Source organism: Monodelphis domestica, chromosome 3 (genome assembly GCF_027887165.1).
Source record: "Monodelphis domestica isolate mMonDom1 chromosome 3, mMonDom1.pri, whole genome shotgun sequence".
In the NCBI taxonomy this organism is placed as follows: Eukaryota; Metazoa; Chordata; class Mammalia; order Didelphimorphia; family Didelphidae; genus Monodelphis; species Monodelphis domestica.
Genome location: NC_077229.1, coordinates 10372069 through 10396118, shown reverse-complemented (window position 1 = coordinate 10396118; position 24050 = coordinate 10372069). Strand labels below are relative to the sequence as shown.

The 24050-nt window shown below is 43.1% G+C and overlaps 1 gene segment (V, D, J or C); it reads right to left on the bottom strand.

The window, feature by feature from the left end:
* Positions 1-22687: 22687 nt before the first annotated feature.
* LOC130458029 (immunoglobulin lambda variable 4-69-like) lies at positions 22688-24050 on the bottom strand. The segment is given in 2 exon segments: positions 22688-23005; positions 23922-24050. Coding segments are annotated over 2 exon segments (447 nt in total).

The window sequence follows — 24050 nt, the reverse complement described above, 5'->3', positions numbered from 1 at the left end:
ATGCAAAGCATGGAACCATGTATCTCTTTATCAGCCTTTACAGATGTTGGGGTTGTCATTATGACTATAGTAGGTCCAATCCATCTTGGTTCTGTAGGAGATTCTCTATTAAAGTTCTTGACATAGACCTTGTCTCCTGGTTTTATCTTGTGCAATGAAAAATCTAGTGGTGATCTCTGCACAAGCAAACCCAGTTTCCTTAGTTCTTCAACCCTACATAGTATCTGTTTTAAGTATTCATGAAGAACGCATTCCCCTCTTAACATGGACAAGTAAGGTGGCTTTACTGTCCTACCAAGCCAAAGAGGCTGACCATACAGCATTTTGAAAGGTGAAATGTGCAGGTCATTCCGAGGCCTGGTCCTAATGTTGAACAAAGCAAGAGGGAAAACATCTGTCCATTTTAAATGTGTTTCTGAACAGAGTTTACCTATTTGTGTTTTTAACTCTTTGTTCATCCATTCAATCTGCCTGGAACTTTGGGGCCGATGGACTGAATGGTAATTGCACTTAATCCCCAAGTTCTTATAGATTTCTTGTAGAACCTGGGAAGTGAAGTGGGACCCGTTGTCTGAGTCAATGGTATCGGGAATGCCATGTCTTGGTATAATCTCCTTCAATAGAAATTTCACTCTCGTGTCACTGTCACTTTTTTTGGACAGACATGCTTCAACCCATCTAATCAGTCTATCCACAATCACCAATGCATATTTGTATCCCTTGTCCTTAGGCATGTTGATATAATCATTCTGAATACACTGTAAAGGCATAGGTGAATGGTCGGCCTCCCAATGCAACAGTCTTAAAATGTCCTTGAGTATATCTCCTGCATGTTTCACATGCCTGACAAGTTCTAATGGCATTTGTAGTTATTCTGGTGCTATCCAAAATCTTTTTATGGTATCCAGAATCCCTTGCACTCCGTAATGTCCCTTTGTATGAATTACGGTACATAAATGTTGATACAACTCTTTAGGGAGAATAGGTTTTCCCCCTCGAGCAATCCAGACGCCTTTGATTAGTTTAGTGCCTAGCTGCTCTTTCCATGACTGTATCTCTTCTCTGTCTTAGGCTTCAGTGAGATTGGGCCTTTTGATCAGAGAGAAATTCAGCACACGGTGGGGACTGAACCTAGCAGCATATTTCGATGTTCTGTCTGTTCTGTCATTCTCTAAGGATACCCTGTCCTTTCCATGAGTGTGTGCCTTACAATGGATTATGGCCACCTCCTTAGGAAAGTCTACAGCACTTATAATACGACCTATCAGAATGTTATATGCAATTGGTTTCCTACCTGAAGTTTTATAATCTTTGTTTTTCCATATGTATGATGGCCAATGCACAGTGGAGAAAGCACAGTGTGAATTTAGAAATATATTAGCTCTTCCCCCCGCCCCCTATCTAATTCCAGGGACATGAGCAGAGCCTTAAGCTCAGCTCCGTGGGAGCTGACATGACTTGACAACGATGCATGCCAAAGCATTTTGTCATTGTCAACCACCACTGCCCCTGTGAATTTTCTCCCATCATGAACATAGGAGGACCCATCTGTGTATAACTCAATTTCTGGATCAATAAGAGGTGTATCTTTAAGGCATTCCTTTGGCCTATGCATGAGTTCTACTAGCTGATCACAATCAGACAATACTTCTCCACCCATTGGCAAATCAGGAATCAGAGTTGCTGGGTTCAATGGTGCACATCTATGAATTGTGATGTTATCATTGCCTAACAAAATGACTTCATACTGGGATATTCTTGCATTGGTGATTGAATGCATACTCTGTGACCACAACAGTTTTTCAATTTGGTGTGCAGAAGACACATGCAATTTGCATCCCAGTACTATATCATAGGACTTCTTGACCATTAGAGCAGTAGCTACTATGCTCCTGAGGCCATGCAACATGCCCTGTGCAACCATGTCGAGGGTAGAACTGTAAAATGCAATAGCCCTTAAATTCAACCCAAAATACTGTGCTAACATTCCAGAAGCGATGCCTTTTGCTTCATGGACATACAAGTAGAATTCCTTCTTATAATCAGGTATTCCCAGAGCTGGAGCTGATAGAATAGCTCCCTTCAACCGTGACAAAGCACGCAAATGTTCCTTATTCAATTGCAATGGTTCTTTGATGTCTTTCTTTGTCAATTCAGTCAGGCACTTAGAAATATGAGAATAACCCACTATGTACTGCCTAAAGAAACCAGCAACCCCCAGAAAAGCTCTAAGTTCTTTCTTAGTTCTAGGGATGCCTAGCTTCTGTATGTCTGCTATGCTTTTATTAGAGATTTTCCTGGTGCCCCCCTCCAGGACAAATCCTAAATATTCAACTGTTGGTAGGACCCTTTGAATCTTCTTTTTAGAAACTTTGTGTCCTCTCTTATAAAGTGCTATTAACAATTTCTTTGAATCTTCTAAACAAGTCTTAGGGTCAGGAGATGCTAGCAACAAATCATCCACGTAGTGTATCAATTTGCTACGCCTGAAAGTTATGGTAGCTAGATCTCTTTGCAACAGTTGACAAAATATTGAAGCAGACTCGCAACATCTTTGCACTAATCTAGTACAGCACAGCTGGGTTTTCCCCCATTGGAAAGCAAACATATTTTGAGAATCAGGGTGCAATGGTAAAGTAAAGTAAGCATTGCTCAGGTCCAACACTGTGTACCACCTATTTTCTGCAGGTATCTGAGTTATCATATCATTTGGAGATGGTGTTTCAATATGTCTCTTCCTTATGAAATTATTCACAGCCCTCAAATCCATCACAAATCTCCATGCAGGAGTACCATCTTCATTCAGCTTATTCTTCTTAATAGCTAACATTGGGCTATTGTATTCATATACCGTAGGTCTCAATATACCTTGTTCAAGCAAGCTATTAATGATAGGTGTTATCCCTTCTCTTGCTTCTCTATTCAACTTGTATTGTGGTATCTTAAGTGGTACGCCTTCCCTGACCTCAATCCTAACAGGAGTGATCCATTTAATCTGACCCACATCATCTTGATGTTTTGCAAACACCCCCTGTGGTATATCTGTGGGTGTGTCATACATAGAATTCACGTCTTGAAGCTTTTCAGGTTCTTCCTCAAGTTGTTCTAAGTATAACAACAGATAGTGCTCCAGTGAATTCTTGGGTAGTTGCAAATAAATTTCCCCAGGTTTTTCACATTGTAACGTTGCCTGTATCTTGCACGAAAAATCTCATCCTGAAATGTTGTCTGGGCACAATGGAATCAACAAGAAGGTATGATCTGTGGTGAGAGGACCCAGTTTAACCATAGTGCTTTTGAGCTCAGGGACCTGTTGAATTTGTTCTGTTGCTCCAGATACAGAAGCGATCCCTCCTATGTCGGTATTCCCTGGACATGTCTTTAGGACCGATTTTGAAGCACCAGTACTTAAGAGAGCCTTATAGTTTTTCTTCCCCACCTTAATCCAAATATATGGTTCTGGCCTGTGTGTAGCTAAAGAGTGTATTGCCACAGAATTAGCACTCCTGTCTTTGCTACCCTCTGCCAGTTGCATATGTAACCCAGTTGATTCTTTTTGATTTGATCCATTCCCAATGAAGTCTTCAATGGAACATGAACCTAAACCATGGCAGTTGCCTTGGCCAGATCCTCCTGTGCCCCATAGAATGCTGGTACTAACTGAATCCTTGGTTGTTACTGCCATTCCATCCCCAGATTCAAATTTAACTGCAATGTCACCTCCACTACTTTGAATATGATAATCTTTGTGTTCAAAAGCAATGTGAGCTTCATTATCAGTTAGTTTTCCTTTATCTATAACACTCACTGCTGGATGGAAGGTACTGGCTTCTGGAGTCAAACTAGATGTATTTACAAAGGGTACCTCTGCCATAAAGCTCTTGGGAGAATTAACTAAGTTAGGTGGGATGTCATCTGTGAATGTTTTTATAGCCTTGTCATCTTTATCAATAGTAACCTTTAGGGAATTGAAATTATGTGTCTTTGCACCAGTCACAAACTTTTTCTTGAGTTCTTGTGACTCTTTTTCCTTTTCCTTTTGCATAATTCAATACCATTATCCACTCTACACTGGAAAAAGTTTTCTAGGAATGATCTGATTTCCTTTTCAGACTTTTCCTGTGTGGTTACTATAGAGGTCTTATCCAAGTCTCTCCTCTCATTTGCAATTTGAGATGTTATTTCCTTAATTTCTGCCTACATTTCTTTAATCTGGCTCTGCCTTACTCTTGCCTTATTGCAATGGCTATCATCCACAGAATCATTTTCTTGCACCAATTTTTCACTATTTCCCAAGTTTTTTTTCTACTGTTTTTATCTGCAGTCTTTTCCTAACAATTCCTTCTATCTCCAAGTGTCACACTATTTATCTTATCGTTCTGGCTTCATACCTCTCTTTTAACCATATCTGAATACTTTGGCTTAGCTCCAGTTTCTATTGCCTTTTGCATTCCCTTCAAGTTTGGAGCTTGCTGTGAGGACTTTAGCTTGTAGTGTGAACGGAAAGTGGATTTCTTGTACTTAGATTCTGCAGTAAGTTTGTTTCTGTTAGTACTCTCCTGTTTCTTCATCAAAAAACAGTTTCTAATCAAGTGCCCTTTACGGTGACAAAAGAAACACTACCTAGTCTCTTTTTGCACTGATCTTACCTGGTAACTAGGTTTCTGGGAAACAGGTTTTGTGTATGTTCTGACTGTGTTCAAATTTTTAATTTCCTCAATTTCCTTTTGTTTCAAATCCTTTTCAGTCCTCTCTAACTTGACTTTCAAGTCTTGAAGTTCCTTACTCTGATCTGAATTGTTTTCAAATAGGTAACCTGCATCCTCTCTCAATTCAATTAGGGAAACTGAGTCATAGTTAGTGAAATAGTTCTTGAAAAATGTCCTCAAATTGGGTGAGCATTCCCTCAGAAACTGTCTACGAACGTGGCCAGCTGTCTCTTCATTATCTGCTTCTAAACCTAAGATTGCCTCTGCCATCTCTGACAGATGGTCTATGTATGTGGCAGGATGTTCCCCTTTATCCTGTGTGATCTTTTCAAACTTTGCCCATGCACTTGGCTTAGAACAACATTGCTTAATTGCCTGTAGTAAATTCGCCCTGCACCTTTTAAGGTATGAAATGCAGGCTGGATTGGCAAAATCCAAATCCCTTCTTTGATCTACTATAGGCCAGCTGGTCGAATTGCTTTCAGACCTAGTTTTCTCCAAAAACTGCCTTTTTTCCTGGGGAGTGAACAGTTCTGATAAAAGAAATTCGACATCCTCCAAGTCTGGATCAAAGGTCCAAAATGCTCTCTTCAGCTCCTTGTGGGATTTAAAAGGATTGTCCACAAATTTTGGAAAACGATCTTTAATGGACTCAAGTTCCTGAGGAGTGAATTGTCTATGAGGTTTTGAGTGAATAGCACGAGCATTAGTTGTTAGCTTGGTGACTTCCTTCAAAGGACATATTTTCTCAGGGGCATTAGCAGCCTGGTTTATATTTTCACTGCCACCTTCAGTTTCCTGAGGTGCATTTTCGGTTTGCCCACTGTCCTCGCCCATAACTAGATCTAGACCTTTTTCCTTGATCAGTTGATCAAACACTGCCTTAATCATCTTGTCTAAGTTGTTGTCAAGAGCCATAACCTTCTCTGCCTTACGGGGAACCATGAATCTGAAAACTGTCTTCACTTGGGTTAAAGTTTGCTACACAGCCATGAAGACTACATACACTGGTGCCAGGACTTACAGAGAACTCATTCATGTAGAAAAGGTAATTGTAACACAGTAATTGTCAAGTTTTCTACATAATACACAGCCTCCACCACCATTTGAGTTAATTTGCTGTATAGAATATGGTAAACCCCAAAGCAGGCCATGGCTGCCAAAACCACCACACCAAAAAGCACTTGTTTGAACATATTTCCTATCTCTCCTGCCTGTAGCATTGTTGGGTACAGTCAGACTAAGGGTGCCACCTGAAATATAATGATAAACTGAGGAAGCCATTGCTTATTGAAATAGAGAAGGTAAAGTGAGGGGAAATGTTTCTTCTGCAATGACTGCTGTCCTCTGGCTTTGACTAGAGAGAACTTCTAAGGGAACCTGAGGCTGCTTATTTGTGAAGGAGGGTAGTAGTGAGAAATTCTGAGGGATGCTGCCACACAGGGATGCTGATATAGGGGAACTGCTACACAAGGGACCGCTCTGGAGAATGTTCTGGGAGTTTGACTACTGATCTCTACCGATGGCTGATGGATCAATGTATCCTTTTAACCTCTTCCTCCCTTCACTCCCTCCCTTCTCCAACCCTCTCCTCCCAGTTCTTCTTGAAGCCTTTGGCTTCTTCCCTCCCCCATGAGAGAACTATGAAGATATTCATTTCCTTTTCAAGTCAGGTGGTTATTGGGATAACAAGATGGGAAACTGAGGTAAGATGGATGAGGATGTCCCTAATCCAAAATGAGGGTTTGAGAAAGTAGTCCAGTCACAAGCTGTGACTCTAAGTCATTTAGGGAGATGGAGGACAACAGCTGTTCAAAATCTTCCTTCTTCTTTTTCACATAGTCAGCAAAGTCTCTCAGCTTAATTTCTGAAGCCCCCTCACCCCCAAGGGTCCTTCCATCTGAGACAACTCCTCTAGAGAGAAGACAAAGTTCAAAATCTCTCCTTCAGCCTGGCTTTCCTCCAATTCCTGGTCAGTCAAAATCTCAGAAAGAACAGAGATTTCTCCCTGGTTGGAGAGGAGATCCTTGGGAACCCCCCAAAATCAGATCGTGATGTCACCCAGGGGTCCCAGTGGAGAGAATCCTGGAGCTGAATTCCAGAAGACCTGTGTTCAAATGCTGCTACAGGCATTGAAAGGTTGTATGACTCTGGGCAAGTCTGTTCACCTCTATCTACCTGACTTTTGTCATCTGAAAATGAGGCATAATGATAGCACCCTCCCCAGGGGCTGTGATTGGCCTCATGCGATGACATTTGCAAAGTGTTCTATACAATTTAAGACTATAAAAGGTCTTTTTCTTATTGTCATCATTACGTCAAAGGCAGCCTCCTGCTGCAGCAGCAGTCCATCTCCTTCTTCCCCAAGAACAGCCCCCATTTCTCCCACCATTTTCCAGACCAAGATGTGCCTCCTCTCTTTCTCTTTCTGGAGGACCAAGAAAGTCGGTGATGAGGGGTGGTCTGAGCCCATCCCCTGCTCCGCACTCCCTTCCCTCTACAACACACAACATGCCTTTGGACTTTCTCCTTCTCTGAGATGAGCCTTAATGGAAGCCTTGCTGGGGGAGGTCTGGAATGGCTGCTGCCTTTGCTCAGCCTTGCCTGGGTCGGAGGCTTCCCAGCAGCTCAGCCTGGCAGCCCTTCCCAGAGGAAACGTCTCTTTGCTCTCTGCTGTCATTAGACCGGATTCTGCTTACTGTGGCAGGAGGGGAAGCCCTGGCAGGAGCTGCTGTGAGCTGTTGGGACCCTCTGAGTGACTGTGGAAGGGAAACGTCCTGGAGGAGTCTGGCACCACCTGCACAGAGAGGTCTATAAACAATGAATGTTGAGACTCATGAGAAGCAGTCAGATCCAACTATTAAGATATCGGAGGGGACAGTTGGGGGGCTTTGGGCAGTGAGTGTCTACACTGAACGGGTCCCTGTGGATATTCACAAACATGGCCAATGGTTCGGCCTGTCCCACAGCAGTGCTGGGCTTCCTCCTCTGGCTGGGCGCTGCTGAAGGACAGGAATGGATCGTCCCCAGAGCTGGGCTCTTCCTGGTCCCTCATCCTCACCCTGAAATCCTGTGATCGTGGCTGGGATGGCTGTGGGGGCTGGATGCAAATCTACCTTGTACCTGGGCTTACTTAATCCTGCCCTGGCTCCTGGGCAGGCTCTGGGTCCCAGGTCCCATGGGGCAGCCTCTCTCTCTGGGTCTTGGGGGGTCTTGGCCCAACCCACATGGGACGACCCCCAGGAGTCCTCAGTGCCCCCCCTGCCTTCTTAGGACCAGCCCCAAAGGGTCAACTGCTGTCTATAGAAGCCTCATTCATGCCAGGCTTGTAGCTAAACCTCAGGAGCCCCCAGTTACCTGCTGGCTGCTCTGTTCACCCAAAGCCAGAGCCTTCCTTTGACTTCCAGCTTTCGGCTCCCGGAGCCTCCCTCGTCTCTCTGCCTCTCCCAAGAAGTCTGCCCTGATCAATTGGGGATACTTTAACTCTTACTGTCTGTCTTCAAAAAAACCCCAAAGACTGACTAACTCTATTATTAAACGAATCCATTTCTTTATCTCATTGAATATGTTTAGAAATGCAGAACCTGCTCTCTCTCCAGTCAGAGAAAGGTCTTCTCTGTCAGCTGTTAGACAGACTGTCTTCTGATTGAAGTTGCTCTTTGTTTCCACCTAGTGGAATTCCAGAGTACTGCACAGCTACTCTTCTGATTGGATACAGAGTTTTATATTTTCCAAACTCTCTATCATCAAATTCTTCCCAATAGCTCAAAGTCATCTCCCTGGACACCCTCCCTCAGCAAGGGAAATCCAAGGAGTGTCTGTTTATCAAGCGACTCTTCCCGGGGAGCCTTGGGAATCCCAAAACCTCCGACCTCTTCAAAATTCTCTAAGTTAAAGGAGCCCCGATAACTTTTTTAAACTATCTGTCTCAAGGTCTTACTTCTATCTGAAGCCTCTTCTTTAACTCAACTATTTCACTTAAGTTTACATTCCCCACCTGGGCTTCCTTGAAAAGACACGTTGATTATAGACTTTTTTTTTCTCAAATGAAGCAAACACATATCTATTCTTATTCTATAGTTAAACTAAGCTATAATCTATGCTATGGACAGAAAGAGAATTACAGGAAAAATAAAAGGAGAAAGAAAGGAAATTTCTTGCAACACGGCAAGTCAAATATTACAGTAACAGAAATTCAAATGTAAACAACTGCAATAACAAAATGACACTTTACCATATAGTGTTACCTAAAAACACAATTCCATATAATGACAATACTTTAAAATTCACTTTGCAAATACCATGGAAGGAAAGAAATCAGACCACATTTTTTAACTACTTTATTACAAGAAAATCGATGTTAAATAACTCTAAATTAGCACACAAGATCCCAAAGCCAGGCAGGTCAAAAACCGAGAAAGAAAACTATAGACCAATCTCCCTAATGAATATAGACGCAAAAATCTTAAATAGGATACTAACAAAAAGACTCCAGCAACTCATCATGAGGGTTACTCACTATGACCAGGCAGGATTCATAACAAGAATGCAAGGATGGCTCAATATTAGGAAAACCATCCACATAATTGACCATATTAACAAGCAAACTGACAAAAATCACATGATTATCTCAATAGATGCAGAAAAAGCCTTTGATAAAATACAACACCCATTCCTATTGAAAACACTAGAAAGTATAGGAATAGAAGGGCCTTTCCTAAAAATAATAAACAGTATATATCTAAAACCATCAGCAAACATCATCTGCAATGGGGATAAACTAGAAGCCTTTCCAATAAGATCAGGAGCAAAACAAGGATGCCCATTATCACCTCTAATATTTAATATTGTACTAGAAACACTAGCAGTAGCAATTAGAGAAGAAAAAGAAAGTGAAGATATTAAAATTGGCCATGAGGAGACCAAGCTATCCCTCTTTGCAGACGATATGATGGTTTACTTAAGGAATCCTAGAGAATCAACCAAAAAGTTACTCGAAATAATCAACAACTTTAGCAAAGTTGCAGGTTACAAAATAAACCCTCATAAGTCATCAGCATTTCTATATATTTCCAACACATCTCAGCAGCAAGAAATAGAGAGTGAAATTCCATTTAAAATCACCCTAGATAATATAAAATACTTAAGAATCTATCTGCTGATACAAACACAGGAACTATATGAACACAACTATAAAACACTTTCCACACAACTAAAACTAGATCTAAACAATTGGAAAAACATTGATTGTTCATGGGTAGGACGAGCTAACATAATAAAAATGACAATCCTACCCAAATTAATTTACTTATTTAGTGCTATACCCATTGAACTACCAAAAAACTTCTTTACTGAATTAGAAAAAACCATTACTAAGTTCATTTGGAAGAACAAAAGATCAAGGATATCCATGGAAATCATGAAAAAAAATGCAAAGGAAAGAGGACTTGCAATCCCAGATCTCAAACTACACTATAAAGCTGTGGTTATCAAAACAATTTGGTACTGGTTAAGAGACAGAAAGGAGGATCAGTGGAATAGATTTGGCGTAAATGATCTCAGCAAGACAGTCTATGACAAACCCAAGGACCCCAGCTTTTGGGATAAAAATCCATTATTTGATAAAAACTGCTGGAAAAATTGGAAGCCAGTGTGGGAGAGATTAGGTTTGGATCAACACCTCACACCCTACACCAAGATAAATTCAGAATGGTTGAATGACTTGAACATAAAGAAAGAAACTATAAGTAAATTAGGTGAACACAGAATAGTATACCTGTTAGACCTTTGGGAAAGGAAAGGTTTTAAACCAAGCAAGACTTAGAAAGAGACACAAAATGTAAAATAAATAATTTTGACTACATCAAATTAAAAAGTTTTTGTACAAACAAAACCAATGTAACTAAAATCAGAAGGGTAGCAACAAATTGGGAAACATTCTTCATAAAAACTTCTGACAAATGTTTAATTACTCAAATTTACAAAGAGCTAAATCAATTGTACAAAAAACAAGCCATTCTCCAATTGATAAATGGGCAAGGGACATGAACAGGCAGTTCTCAGCCAAAGAAATCAAAACTATTAATAAGCACATGAAAAAGTGTTCTACATGTCTTACAATCAGAGAGATGCAAATCAAAACAACTCTGAGGTATCACCTCACACCTAGCAGATTGGCTAACATGGCAGCTATGGAAAGTAGTGAATGCTGGAGGGGATGTGGCAAAGTAGGGACACTAATTCATTGCTGGTGGAGTTGTGAATTAATCCAACCATTCTGGAGAGCAATTTGGAACTATGCCCAAAGGGCGATAAAACACTGTCTGCCCTTTGATCCAACCATAGCACTACTGGGCTTGTACCCCAAAGAGATAATAAGGAAAAAGATTTGTACAAGAATATTCATAGCTGCACTCTTTGTGGTAGCCAAAAACTGGAAAATGAGGGGATGCCCTTCAACTGGGGAATGGCTGAACAAATTGTGGTATGTGATGGTGATGGAATACTATTGTGCTAAAAGGAATAATAAAGTAGAGGAATTCCATGGAGACTGGAACAACCTCCAGGAAGTGATGCAGAGCGAGAGGAGCAGAACCAGGAGAACATTGTACACAGAGACTGATACACTGTGGTACAATCGAAGGTGATGGACTTCTCCATTAGTGTCAATGCAATGTCACTGAACAATCTGCAGGGATCTAAAAAACACTATCCACAAGCAGAGGATAAACTGTGGGAGTAAAAATACTGATGAAAAGCAACTGTTTGACTACAGGGGTTGAGGGGATATAACTGAGGAGAGACTCTAAAGGAACACTCTAATGCAGATACCAACAACATGGAAATGGGTTTGAATCAAGAACACATGGGATACCCAGTGGAATTGCACATCGGCTGTGGGAGAGGTGGTGGGAGGGGGGGAGGGAAGAAAAGAAAATGATCTTTGTTTCTAATGAATAATGTTTGGAAATGACCAAATAAAAATAAAAAAAATAAACTAGATATCTGGCTAAATTTGAAAAAAAAATTAACACACAATATTATGAAACCAAAAACTTTGTAAACCTGATACAAAAATATACAGAACTACAAATATTTACACAAGTCACCTTTTAGAAGGAATATCAAATGCTCTCCTGTGGTGAGTAGAAAAACGTCTTTAAGGACGATATAAAATTCCTATGATTTAAGCTATTTACTATTATATTTTATTTAAATTATCCTCTACATTTTTATGCATTAAGTATTATATGTAGTAACTAGTTAGAACTGTGGAGTGGATGAACCCACACCCCAGACTTAAGTCCTTGCAGAGTTTGACGTTATGGCAGGGAGGAATCAGACTCAAAATTTTCCATTTCCATTAACTCAATCTGTGGTGAGCAACCAAATATATTCCTTTGGAAGTGATACAGACACTGATATCTTTGAAGACGATGCTGAAGTATATGAACTTTGACCAAGAAGAAGAGAGAAAGTCAGAAGAAGTACCTCAAGAGAGAGATTCGATGATATTGTATTATTAACAGAAGATATACAGGAAGGCGATACTTTAAATGCAATAGCCCTTCAGTAGTGTTGTTCTGTAGCAGATACCAAGAAGGTTAATAATCCCATCAGTGATCAAGACAAGAGAGACTGACTTGGGGAGAGAGGAGGAGACCCATATGAAGGGATGGTGCCAGACTGGTGACAGCAGATCCTTGCCCATTCCCAGAAGTCAGACCATGGTGGCACCCTGAGGGCCCAGAGGATAGAATTCCAGAACTGAAATGAAGATGACCTGGGTTCAAATGCTCCTGCAGACACTGAAATATTGTGTGACCCTAACCTTGTCACTGAGTCTCTATCTGCCTCAGTCCCCTCATCTGTCAAATAGGCATAAAAATAACATCTATATCCCAGAGTCCTTGTGAGTATCAACAAATATTATATTTGTAGTCCTTTGCAAACTTCAAAGGGTCACCTAAGTTGTGATTCTCATTGGACTGGTATAGCTGTGTTTTTTTTTATGATCATGAGTGTCACCTCCTTCTGCAGCCATCATCAGTTCCTTTAGTTCATGATTAGAAGGTTTGGACCAAATATACCACCTGATGGGCCTGTCTGTCCCCTGTTATATTTAAAATTAAGAAAAGAGACTGACTCAGGGGTAAGAAGACAAGTTCATGGATGGTGGCCAGCTGGCAGGTGAGGTAGCAGCAAACCCCACAAAGTGATCCGAGGCTCCCTGGTGTTCTCACGGCCAGCATCCTTTTGTGTTGTGTCCCACAACTTAAGAATCCAACTCTGAGGAGCTCAGTACTCAGGGTCTTCCCTATCAGCCAAGACAGCTTTAATGGGGGAGAGCTCATAAAGAGGAGGCCCAGTCAGCTCTCCTGCCCTCCCCAGCCCACATCTCTGGAGCCCACACAGGCGAGGAGTACTTGGTCCCTTCACGGCTTAGCCCAATCCTGCTAGAGAGGAAGATGCTCCTGGAGATTCCTGGGACAAAGAAATGCCCAAAGCAGCAGCGTAGATGGTGTCTCTGATGGGATCCCAGATGCAGGAATGCTTAGTCAACCGCCCAAGTATTTGTTATTCTTACAGTAGATGAAAAATAAATTGTCACTATTTTTCCCACCCACTTGGGGATCCTGGGCCTCAGTTTCCAAAGTGAAATTCCTGAAGGATGATGGCTACATGTTACATGGAGTATCTAGGATGCTTGGGTGTTACTCTATATAATAATAAAAGAAAGATTGTTAGAGGTCTTGCCAGGGTGTCATTACAGGGTCACCCCCTGCTAGCATAAGAATCTCACCAACAAACAAACCAAAAGAACATGGGAGAGACACAGAGGGCATTGCTAAGCGAACCCCCTGTCCACACAGCAGAGATCCGCTCCACAGACATATGGCGAGTTCTCGGAACTGGGACAAGAGAAATTGGCCTGGATTACAGGATTATTCATCCCACAGGCTTACAGACTAGACTCGCAGACATGCTCTTGCTGGGTGGTAACAAGGTTTACTGATTTGGGTACACAATTTCTAGGGGAAATGACGTAGGCTAAAGGATGGGGCAAGCCTTTGGCAGGAACCATGATTGGCCATGATTTGCAAGATAGAACCAATGGATGGAGATTGCCTCAGTGGCTCTTGTTATATTAAAAATTGTTATAGGGAAGGTTTTAGGGAAAAGTAACTGAAGATGACACTAATAAATATATAACAGAAGTATATTTAATTATAAGGATAAAGGGAATTGGAGAGGAATTTAGGGAAGTCCTACTTCTATCAACCCATCCAGGTATGAAACCTAAATAAGTCTTAACTAAAACCAGACTACAAGGGGTTAGTAATGTCCACGGGGCCAGATCCTCACAGACTCCACATGGTTGGGTCAGACAGCAGAGTCAAGATGGAGTGTCCTCACAAGGTCCCAAAGGGAGAAGGTTGTCACCATCCACAATGTGCAGGGGAACACCCACTCAGCCCTTTTGGATAATCCAAAGTCCTTGGCAGCTGCCCAACTGGTTCTTCAGGGAGACCACCAGGCACACCTTCCAGTCTGACCAGCTCGAGAGAAAAAGAGATTTTCCAACTGCTCTAGAATCCTGACCCAGCCAAGGTCGGGGGAATTTTGATCTTCATCACCCCAGGCTGCCAGCCTGCACTGCTCTGCCCAGCTAGAAATGCTCTCCTACACTCTGAGCAGCGTCTTCTTGGGGTTAATGGATGTCTGGCCAGTTCACTGTAGAATACGGCTTGTTCTTCTTCCCGGGCTCTGGCTTGTTGCTTTCTTGGCTCGACGTCTCCTGTTCTGGCCGGCGGGAAATGTTCGCCTGTCTCAGGCTGGGCTGCAGACTGCGTGTCTCACTGCTTCGGAGCTAATGGCTATACAGACACGTTGCAATCTGGCGTGCGCTGGGCTGCTTTGCCCAGCCTGGCTCAATGGAACGCCCCAGACTTCCTAACTGCCCAGAAGATGTCCGTCCTGGGCTGCACTGTGCCTGGCAGCCCCGGATCTTCTGTGCGGACCATTAGGTCGGAGGACTCAGAGTCCCCGGATGCAGCGGGATGACTTCCGGGCTCCCGGCTCTTTGGATCCTCTTCTTGGGCCGTCTGCATGCAGTCACCCTGGTGCTGGGAACAGCTCCTCCCGCTGATCTCGCTCCTCCTGTCCAGGGTCCTGGATCGCTTCTTTTTTTTTTTTTTTAATATATTTTATTTGATCATTTCCAAGCATTATTCGTTAAAGACATAGATCATTTTCTTTCCCCCCCCCCACCCCCATAGCCGACACGTAAATCCACTGGGCATTAGATGTTTTCTTGATTTGAACCCATTACTTTGTTGATAGTATTTGCATTAGAGTGTTCATTTAGAGTCTCTCCTCTGTCATGTCCCCTCAACCTCTGTATTCAGGCAGTTGCTTTTCCTCGGTGTTTCCACTCCCATAGTTTATCCTTTGCTTATGAATGGTGTTTTTTTCTCCTGGATCCCTGCAAGTTGTTCAGGGACATTACACCGCCACTAATGGAGAAGTCCATTACGTTCGATTATACCACAGTGTATTAGTCTCTGTGTACAATGTTCTCCTGGTTCTGCTCCTCTCGCTCTGCATCACTTCCTGGAGGTTGTTCCAGTCTCCATGGAACTCCTCCACTTTATTATTCCTTTGAGCACAATAGTATTCCATCACCAACATATACAACAGTTTGTTCAGCCATTCCCCAATTGATGGGCATCCCCTCGTTTTCCAGTTTTGGGCCACCACAAAGAGCGCAGCTATGAATATTTTTGTACAAGACTTTTTGTCCATTATCTCTTTGGGGTACAGACCCAGCAGTGCTATGGCTGGGTCAAAGGGTAGATATTCTTTTGTCGCCCTTTGGGCATAGTTCCAAATTGCCCTCCAGAATGGTTGGATCAGTTCACAACTCCACCAGCAATGAATTAATGTCCTGACTTTGCCAAATCCCATCCAGCATTCATTACTTTCCTTTGCTGTTATGTTAGCCAATCTGCTAGGTGTGAGGTGATACCTCAGAGTTGTTTTGATTTGCATCTCTCTGATTATAAGAAATGTAGAACACTTCTTCATGTGCTTGTTAATAGTTTTGATTTCTTTATCTGAGAACTGCCTATCCATTTCCCTTGCGCATTTATCCATTGGAGAATGGCTTGATTTTTTGTACAATTGATTTAGCTCATTATAAATATGAGTAATTAAACCTTTGTCAGAGGTTTCTATGAAGATTTTTCCCAATTTGTTGTTTCCCTTCTGATTTTAGTTATATTGGTTTTGTTTGTACAAAAGCTTTTTAGTTTGATGTAGTCAAAATTATTTATTTTACATTTTGTGATTCTTTCTATATCTTGCTTGGTTTTAAAGCCTTTCCCCTCCCAAAGGTCTGACATGTATACTATTCTGTGTTTACCCAATTTACTTATGGTTTCCTTCTTTATGTTTAACTCACTCACCCATTTTGAATTTATCTTGGTGTAGGGTGTGAGGTGTTGATCTATTCCTAGTCTCTCCCACACTATCTTCCAATTTTCCCAGCAGTTTTTATCGAATAGTGGATTTTTGTCCCAAAAGCTGGGATCTTTGGGTTTATCGTATACTGTCTTGCTGAGGTCGCTTTCCCCCAGTCTATTCCACTGATCTTCCTTTCTGTTTCTTAGCCAGTACCAAATTGTTTTGATGACTGCTGCTTTGTAATATAGTTTTAGGTCAGGAACTGCAAGGCCCCCATCATATGTGTTTTTTTTTCATTATTTCCCTGGATATCCTTGATCTTTTGTTCTTCCAAATGAACTTTGTTATGGTTTTTTCTAAATCAGTGAAGAAGTATTTTGGTAGTTCAATGGGTATGGCACTAAATAGATAAATAAGTTTGGGTAGGATGGTCATTTTTATTACATTGGCTCGTCCTATCCATGAGCAGTTAATGTTTTTCCATTTGCTCAAGTCTAGTTTTAGTTGTGTGGCGAGTGTTTTGTAGTTGTGTTCATATGGTTCCTGTGTTTGTCTTGGGAGGTAGATTCCTAGGTATTTTATTTTGTCTAAGGTGATTTTGAATGGGATTTCTCTTTCTAGTTCTTGCTGCTGAGCTGTGTTGAAGATATATAGAAAAGTTGATGATTTATGTGGGTTTATTTTGTATCCTGCAACTTTGCTAAAGTTGTTGATTATTTCAATTAGCTTTTTGGTTGAATCTCTAGGATTCTTTAAGTAGACCATCATGTCATCCACAAAGAGTGATAACTTGGTCTCCTCCTTGCCTATTTTGATGCCTTCAATTCCTTTATCTTCTCTAATTGCTACTGCTAGTGTTTCTAGTACAATGTCAAATAGTAGAGGTGATAATGGGCATCCTTGTTTCACTCCAGATCTTATTGGGAATGCATCTAGTTTATCCCCATTGCAGATGATATTAGCTGTTGGTTTTAGATATATACTGTTTATTATTTTTAGGAATGACCCTTCTATTCCTATGCTTTCTAGTGTTTTTATTAGGAATGGGTGTTGTATTTTATCAAAGGCTTTTTCTGCATCTATTGAGATAATCATGTGGTTCTTGCTAGTTTGCTTGTTGATGTGGTCAATTATGTGGATGGTTTTCCTAATGTTGAACCAGCCCTGCATCCCTGGTATGAATCCTACTTGATCATGGTGAATGATCCTTCTGATCACTTGCTGGAGTCTTTTTGCTAGTGTCCTATTTAAGATTTTTGCATCTATATTCATTAGGGAGATTGGCCTATAGTTTTCTTTCTCTGTTTTTGACTTGCCTGGTTTTGGAATCAGTACCATGTTTGTGTCATAAAAGGAGTTTGGTAGAACTCCCTCTTTGCTTATTATGTCAAATAGTTTGTATAGTATTGGGATTAACTGTTCTCTGAATGTTTGATAGAATTCACAGGTGAATCCATCAGGCCCTGGGGATTTTTTCTTAGGAAGTTCGTTGATGGCTTGTTGGATTTCAATTTCTGATATGGGATTATTTAAGAATTCTATTTCCTCTTCTGTTAGTCTAGGCAGTTTGTATTTTTGTATATATTCATCCATTTCTCCTAAATTGGTGTATTTATTGCCATATAATTGGGCAAAGTAATTTCTAATGATTGCCTTAATTTCATCTTCATTGGAGGTGCTGTCCCCCTTTTCATCTTTAATGCTGTGAATTTGCTTTTCTTCCTTCCTTTTTTAGTTAGATTGACCAGTACTTTGTCTATTTTGTTTGTTTTTTCAAAGTACCAGCTTCTTGTCTTATTTATTAAATCAATAGTTCTATCACTTTCAATTTTATTAATTTCTCCCTTAATTTTTAGGATTTCTAATTTGGTTTTCTGTTGGGGGTTTTTAATTTCATCGCTTTCGAGTTTTTTCATTTGCATTTCCAATTGATTGATCTCTGCTCTCCCTTGTTTGTTAATATAAGCATTCAGGGATATGAATTTACCTCTGATTACCGCTTTGGCTGCATCCCAAAAGGTTTGAAAGGATGTTTCACCATTGTCATTTTCCTCGATGAAATTATTAATTGTTTCTATGATTTTTTCTTTAACTAAACGGTTTTGGAGTATCATATTGTTTAATTTCCAATTGGTTTTAGATTTGGTTTTCCATGTACCATTACTAATCATTATTTTTATTGCCTTGTGATCTGAGAAGGCTGCATTCATTATTTCTGCTTTTTTGCATTTGTGTGCTATGTTTCTGTGACCTAATGTATGGTCAATTTTTGTGAATGTGCCATGTGGTGCTGAGAAGAAGGTGTATTCCTTTTTATTCCTATTTATTTTTCTCCATATGTCTATTAATTCTAATTTTTCTAAGATTTCATTCACTTCTTTTACCTCTTTCTTATTTATTTTTTGATTTGATTTATCTAAATTTGATAATGGTTGGTTTAAGTCTCCCACTAGTGTGGTTTTATTGTCTATTTCTTCCTTCAATTCTCCTAATTTCTCCATTAGAAAATTGGGTGCTATATTATTTGGTGCATACATGTTGATTAATGATATTTCCTCATTGTCTAGAGTCCCTTTTAACAAAATATAATTACCTTCCCTATCTCTTTTGATCAGGTCTATTTTTGCATTGGCTTTATCAGATATCATGATTACCACTCCTGCCTTCTTTCTATCAGTTGAGGCCCAGAAGGTCTTACTCCATCCTTTAATTCTGACCTTGTGGGTGTCAACCCGCCTCATGTGTGTTTCTTGAAGACAACATATGGTAGGGTTTTGGATTCTAATCCATTCTGCTATTCGTCTACATTTTATGGGTGAGTTCATCCCATTCACATTCAAAGTTATGATTGTCATTTGTGGATTCCCTGGCATTTTGATTGCCTTCCCCAATTCTAACCTTTTCTTCTTCGGCTCTACCTTTTAGTCCAGTGATTTACTTTGAATCAGTCCCCCTTGTCCCCTCCCTTGATGTTTCCCTTTTTAGTCCCTCCCTTTTTGTTCCCTCCCCCTCCCCCCTCTCTTTCCCTCCCTTTTTGTTCTCCCTCCCCCCCTCCCCCCCTTGGTTTTCCCTTCTCCTTACCCTTGTTGGGTAAGATAGAATTCAAGATCCCAATGGATCTGGATGTTTTTCCCTCTCAGAGTTGATTTCCCTGAGATTGAGGTTTAAGTAAACCACCCACCCCTCTCTTCCTCTCCTTCTTATCGGAGTTTTCTTCCCCTCCCCTTCCCATGTGAATCTTTGTGTGAGAACGATTATTCTATTTGGTCTTTCATTACCCCCTATTTATACATTACATTTTCCCCACATATTAGTATACATAGAATGATATAAATGTAGTCCTTATAGAAGAGAGTTTGAGTAAAAGAAGAAGATAACATTTTTCCCCTTTCCTTAATATTTACCTTTTCAGGTATTCCTTGCTCTTTGATTTTCAGTATCAAACTTTCCACAGAGCTCTGGTCTTTTCTTTGCAAAAAGTTGGAAGTCTTCTATTTTGTTGAATGCCCATACTTTCCCTTGGAAGTATATAGTCAGTTTTGCTGGGTAGCTGATTCTTGGTTGGAGACCCAGCTCTCTTGCCTTTCTGAAGATCATGTTCCATGCCTTACGATCATTCAGAGTAGAACTTGCAAGGTCTTGTGTGACCCTGATTGGCATTCCTTTATATCTAAATTGTCTTTTTCTGGCTTCCTGTAGGATTTTTTCTTTTGTTTGATAGCTTTGGAATTTGGCAATTACATTCCTGGGAGTTGTCTTTTGGGGGTTTAGTGTAGAAGGTATTCTGTGAGCTCTGTCAGTGGCTGTATTGCCCCCTTGTTCTAGAATCTCTGGGCAATTTTCTTTGATTATATCTTGTATCACCATGTCCAGTTTGGTGTTTATTTCTGGCTTTTCTGGGAGTCCAATTATTCTTAAATTCTCTCTTCTCCCTCTATTTTCCAGATCTATCATCTTGTCGGTGAGATATTTTATGTTCTCTTCTAATTTCTTGGTGTTTTGGCTTTGCTTTATTAGTTCTTGCTTTAAAGCCTGGTTTTCTTTTACAGTTTGGTCAAACTGGTTTTGTAGATGCGTGAATTTCTTTTGCATTATTTCCCACTTTTCCTCCCAGAAGGCTTCCATCTTTTTGGTCATTTCTGACTCAAATTCTTCATGGGTTTGTGGAGAGTTTCCATTTCCTTTGGAAGATTTTGGAGCATTTTCTTGTATATCTTCTTCTATCTGCTCTGTATTTTGTATTTTGGCTCCGTAGAATGTGTCCAAAGTCGCCCCTTTCTTCTTATTTTTCTTGGTATTTTGGGGCTTCTGTGCTTCTGTGGAGTTTGCCATCTCTTAATGTGGAGGATTAGCTTTTCTTATCTCTGTCTGGTGATCAGAGGCTTTAGTCCTGGGCAGATTGTCGGTTCTATGAGCTTTCCCTGGGTTAAACTGAATATGCCTCACTGGAACTAGAATGGACGGGTCGGACCACGTTGCTTTCCGGAAGTTGCCTTCAGAATCGCTGGCCGTGAGGCTGTTTCGTTGGCCTGCGGGGGGGATGGGCTACAGCTTCCCCAAGCTCCGAGGGCAGGGAATTTCACTGAGACTTGGATAGCAGGATCCAGCCAGTGAGGCTGTCTTGCTCCAGGCAGTGACTTTCATTGGGACTCGGATAGAAGGCCCTGAGGGTTGTTGTTCCGAGGACCCTGCTCTCTGAGCCGGGCCAGGCTGAGGCTTCCCGGAGCCTTGGACTCTGCGCTCCTACCCCTTAGGTCCGAGTGATCTCAGGTTCTGGCTTTTGAGGGGAGCCATACCTTTTGATCCTGGTCCAGGTCCAGGAGGAGGGTTCCCAGGGTCTGTGCTGTTGATCGTTTTGAATTTCGGCGCCTTAGGAGCTTATAGTTTGAGATCAGTCGGGAAGGGTTTTCCGGAGATCTGAACTTTAGCTTTCTCTAAGCCGCCATCTTAACCAGAAGTCCCTGGATCGCTTCTTTCCCAGAATTCCCTTCAAAAATAGAACTTAATGCAATTCAGCATCAAGTCAGCATTGTCAGGAGCTGGTCAGCCGGTGAGAGCGAACTCGGGCCTCCGGACTCTGCTTCCTCCTACACAGCAGACACAGGACGGAGGCCGGCGCGGCACGATCCGCGTTTCTCAGACTCGGGGCTGTTTGGCTTCTTCCTGCTCTCCAGAACTGGCCATAACCACGTGACCCAAACGAAGCTGCTACTTTCCCTACCTTTCTCCAGCTCTGCCTTGGAGCACGCTCAGAGCCTTGGACAGGATCAGAACCATATGAGGCACAGACACAGCTCTGTGGATTCTTCTGGTCTTTGTAGCTGTCTGAGGAAACTTTCCCTCCGTTATTCTCTTGCTCCCGTCAGTCCTCATTGCTTCAATCCTCTCCTTTTCTTATTCTCAGCCCCCAGAAGCTCCTCCTCCCTCCGGAGCCTCTCAGGGCGGCTCTCTTGGACCACGAGGGGCTTCTGGGCCCGAGTCAGCTGGTGGCCGCCAGGAATCCACCCAAACGCTGCTTCCTCCCTCCTATGGGACCGAGAGACGGGCGATGGGAGTCCCCCAAGCTGGGCAGACGCGGCTACACCGTCAGACACGATCTCTCTCCTCAGGCGGCACCAACTCCGAAAGAGGCCTGAATGGACTCCACACTGTCCTGGCCTCAGGGAGGCCCTCAGAGCCCTCTGCAGCCCACACAATGATGTAGCTGATTTTGCAGACGCCCCGCAGGGTTTCTCGACCTCAGAATTCAGCCTCTCTTCAGGGGATGCCTGTCAAGGCTTGTAGAGGTGTGGGCGCTTGGCCACAAGGTGTACATCATGGCGCAGGGACTGTCAGCAACTGCCTCTGTCTCCTCTCTTCCCATTTCCTTCCTGACATCTTCGTTTCCCCTTTTCTTCCCCTGGAGGGTGTCTCTGGTCATGGCCTCGTGAGCACTGGCAGGGGTTCAAGGGATCCCCTTGTATGAACAAGATTCTATTCCCTGAGAGCAAACTGGGGCACAGCCAGAGCACGGCAGGGAGCTTCCTCTCAGCTCCTCTCTACCAGCCCAATCCTCAGTTCTGAAGGCTCAACTAAATACACTCCTCTGGTGTCTTGGTCATCCCAAAGGGGGCTGGGACATGGCAGGAAGTACTGGTGATGGGGTGAGAGGACCTGAGTTACAGCTTTAGTCTGTATGACCTTGGGCCAGTCACTGCTGAACTGGATGAAATAGACACACTCAGAGAGAAAGAAGGACACACAGAGAGACAGAAGGAAAGAGACAGAAAAAGAGACAGATGGAAATGGGGAGGGTGAGACAGAGAGAAATAAAGACAGAGAGACAGAGAAAAAGAGAAACAAAGAAGAGACAGAGGGAGCTCTAGCAGGGACAAAGAGACAAAGACAGAAAGAGAAAGAACAGCTCACATGGCCCTAGCAGCACCCTGGCCTTGCTCAGGAGCCTGGGGACAAGCGAGAAGCTGCTGCAGGCCTGACAAGGAGGTTTTTGTCCCACTTCCCCACTGAATGCATCACTGTGTATAAGGATAGCTACCACCAGAGTAGTAATACGACTGGCAGAAATAATCGGCCTCATCCTCAGGCTGGACGTTGCTGATGGACAGGAATCGGTTAGTCCCAGATCCGGAGCCAGAGAAGCGCTCAGGGATCCCGTCGGCCCTGCCTGTACTTCCACTGCTATCGATATACAGGAGGTACCGAGGGGGCTTTCCTGGGCTCTGCTGGTGCCAACCAACATCATAACGACTGGACGCACTACTCAGGGTGCAGGAGAGTCTGGCCGAGCTCCCCAGGGCTGCAGACACAGAGGGAGGCTGAGTCACCACATCCTGGGAGAGGGAGCCTGCAAACAGAGAGACTCGTTAATGACCCTGAACAAGGAGGAAGCCAGAAGGTGCTTTGAGATCCTCCTGAGAGGCAAGAACAATCCTTTCCTGGTTACCCTGTGATGGTGGCTGATGGGCAGGTGGGGATTGATGCAAATGTGGGCCTCCTCTAGACCCCACCTGCATCCTCTCTCAGGGTCCCGGGGGGGCAGCCCTTCATGCAGGGGGGTTGTTGGGGTCACTTGAGCCCAGCCCAGCTGAGATGTCACCCAGGAGGGATCACAGGGCTCAGAGCAGCCACAGGCACAGCCAGCTGGGCTCACCCCTCCCCCAACACCTCCAGGCTGCCCAGGCCCTCACTACTCGTCCAGGACAAGCCCCACAGCGTCCCCTGCTGGCTGTAAGACCCACATCCAGCCCACAAGGAGGCAGAGCTCAGGGCCCCCAGGCAGAGGGAGGTCTCTGCTGCCTCTTTTGTTCATCCCACCCAGAGGTGGAGCCTCCCTTGAGCCCCAGCCTGAGGCACCCAGAGCAGCCCGTGTCCTCAGCCCCTTCCCTGGCCTGGCCTCCTGCCCTCACCACACTCTGCTAGCAGGCACTGATCCAGGCCCAGCTTCCAGGGCTAGAAATCTTGGCTTCACACTGAGTCATGATTCTCCTTCCTGGCCTTAGAGCCTTCCCAGAGCGCAGCCCCTGCCCGCTGCCCCATCCCAGCCTGCTGGGGCTCCTGGACCTACAGGAAACTCTGCTCTCTGGTTCAGGCCAGCCTGTCCTGCCTGCCATCCTCATGGAGCTCCCCAGGCCCAGCTGGGCTCAGCTTCCAGGCCTTCTGGGCTCCCCCACAAGCCCGCAGGGTCAGCATAATAGAAACATAATGACTGATTCAGTTTGAAAACCAGACTCTGGAAAGCTGCCCCACCTTGCAGTGACTCTGCAGGTGTGTCTCCAGAAATTGTGTCTCCTCGGCGCAGTCAAAGGGAAAGTCCAAGCTGCCCCCATTCTTGCTCATGGCTGCTCCTCCTTCTGGTTCTTCTTCTCTACCTCTCAT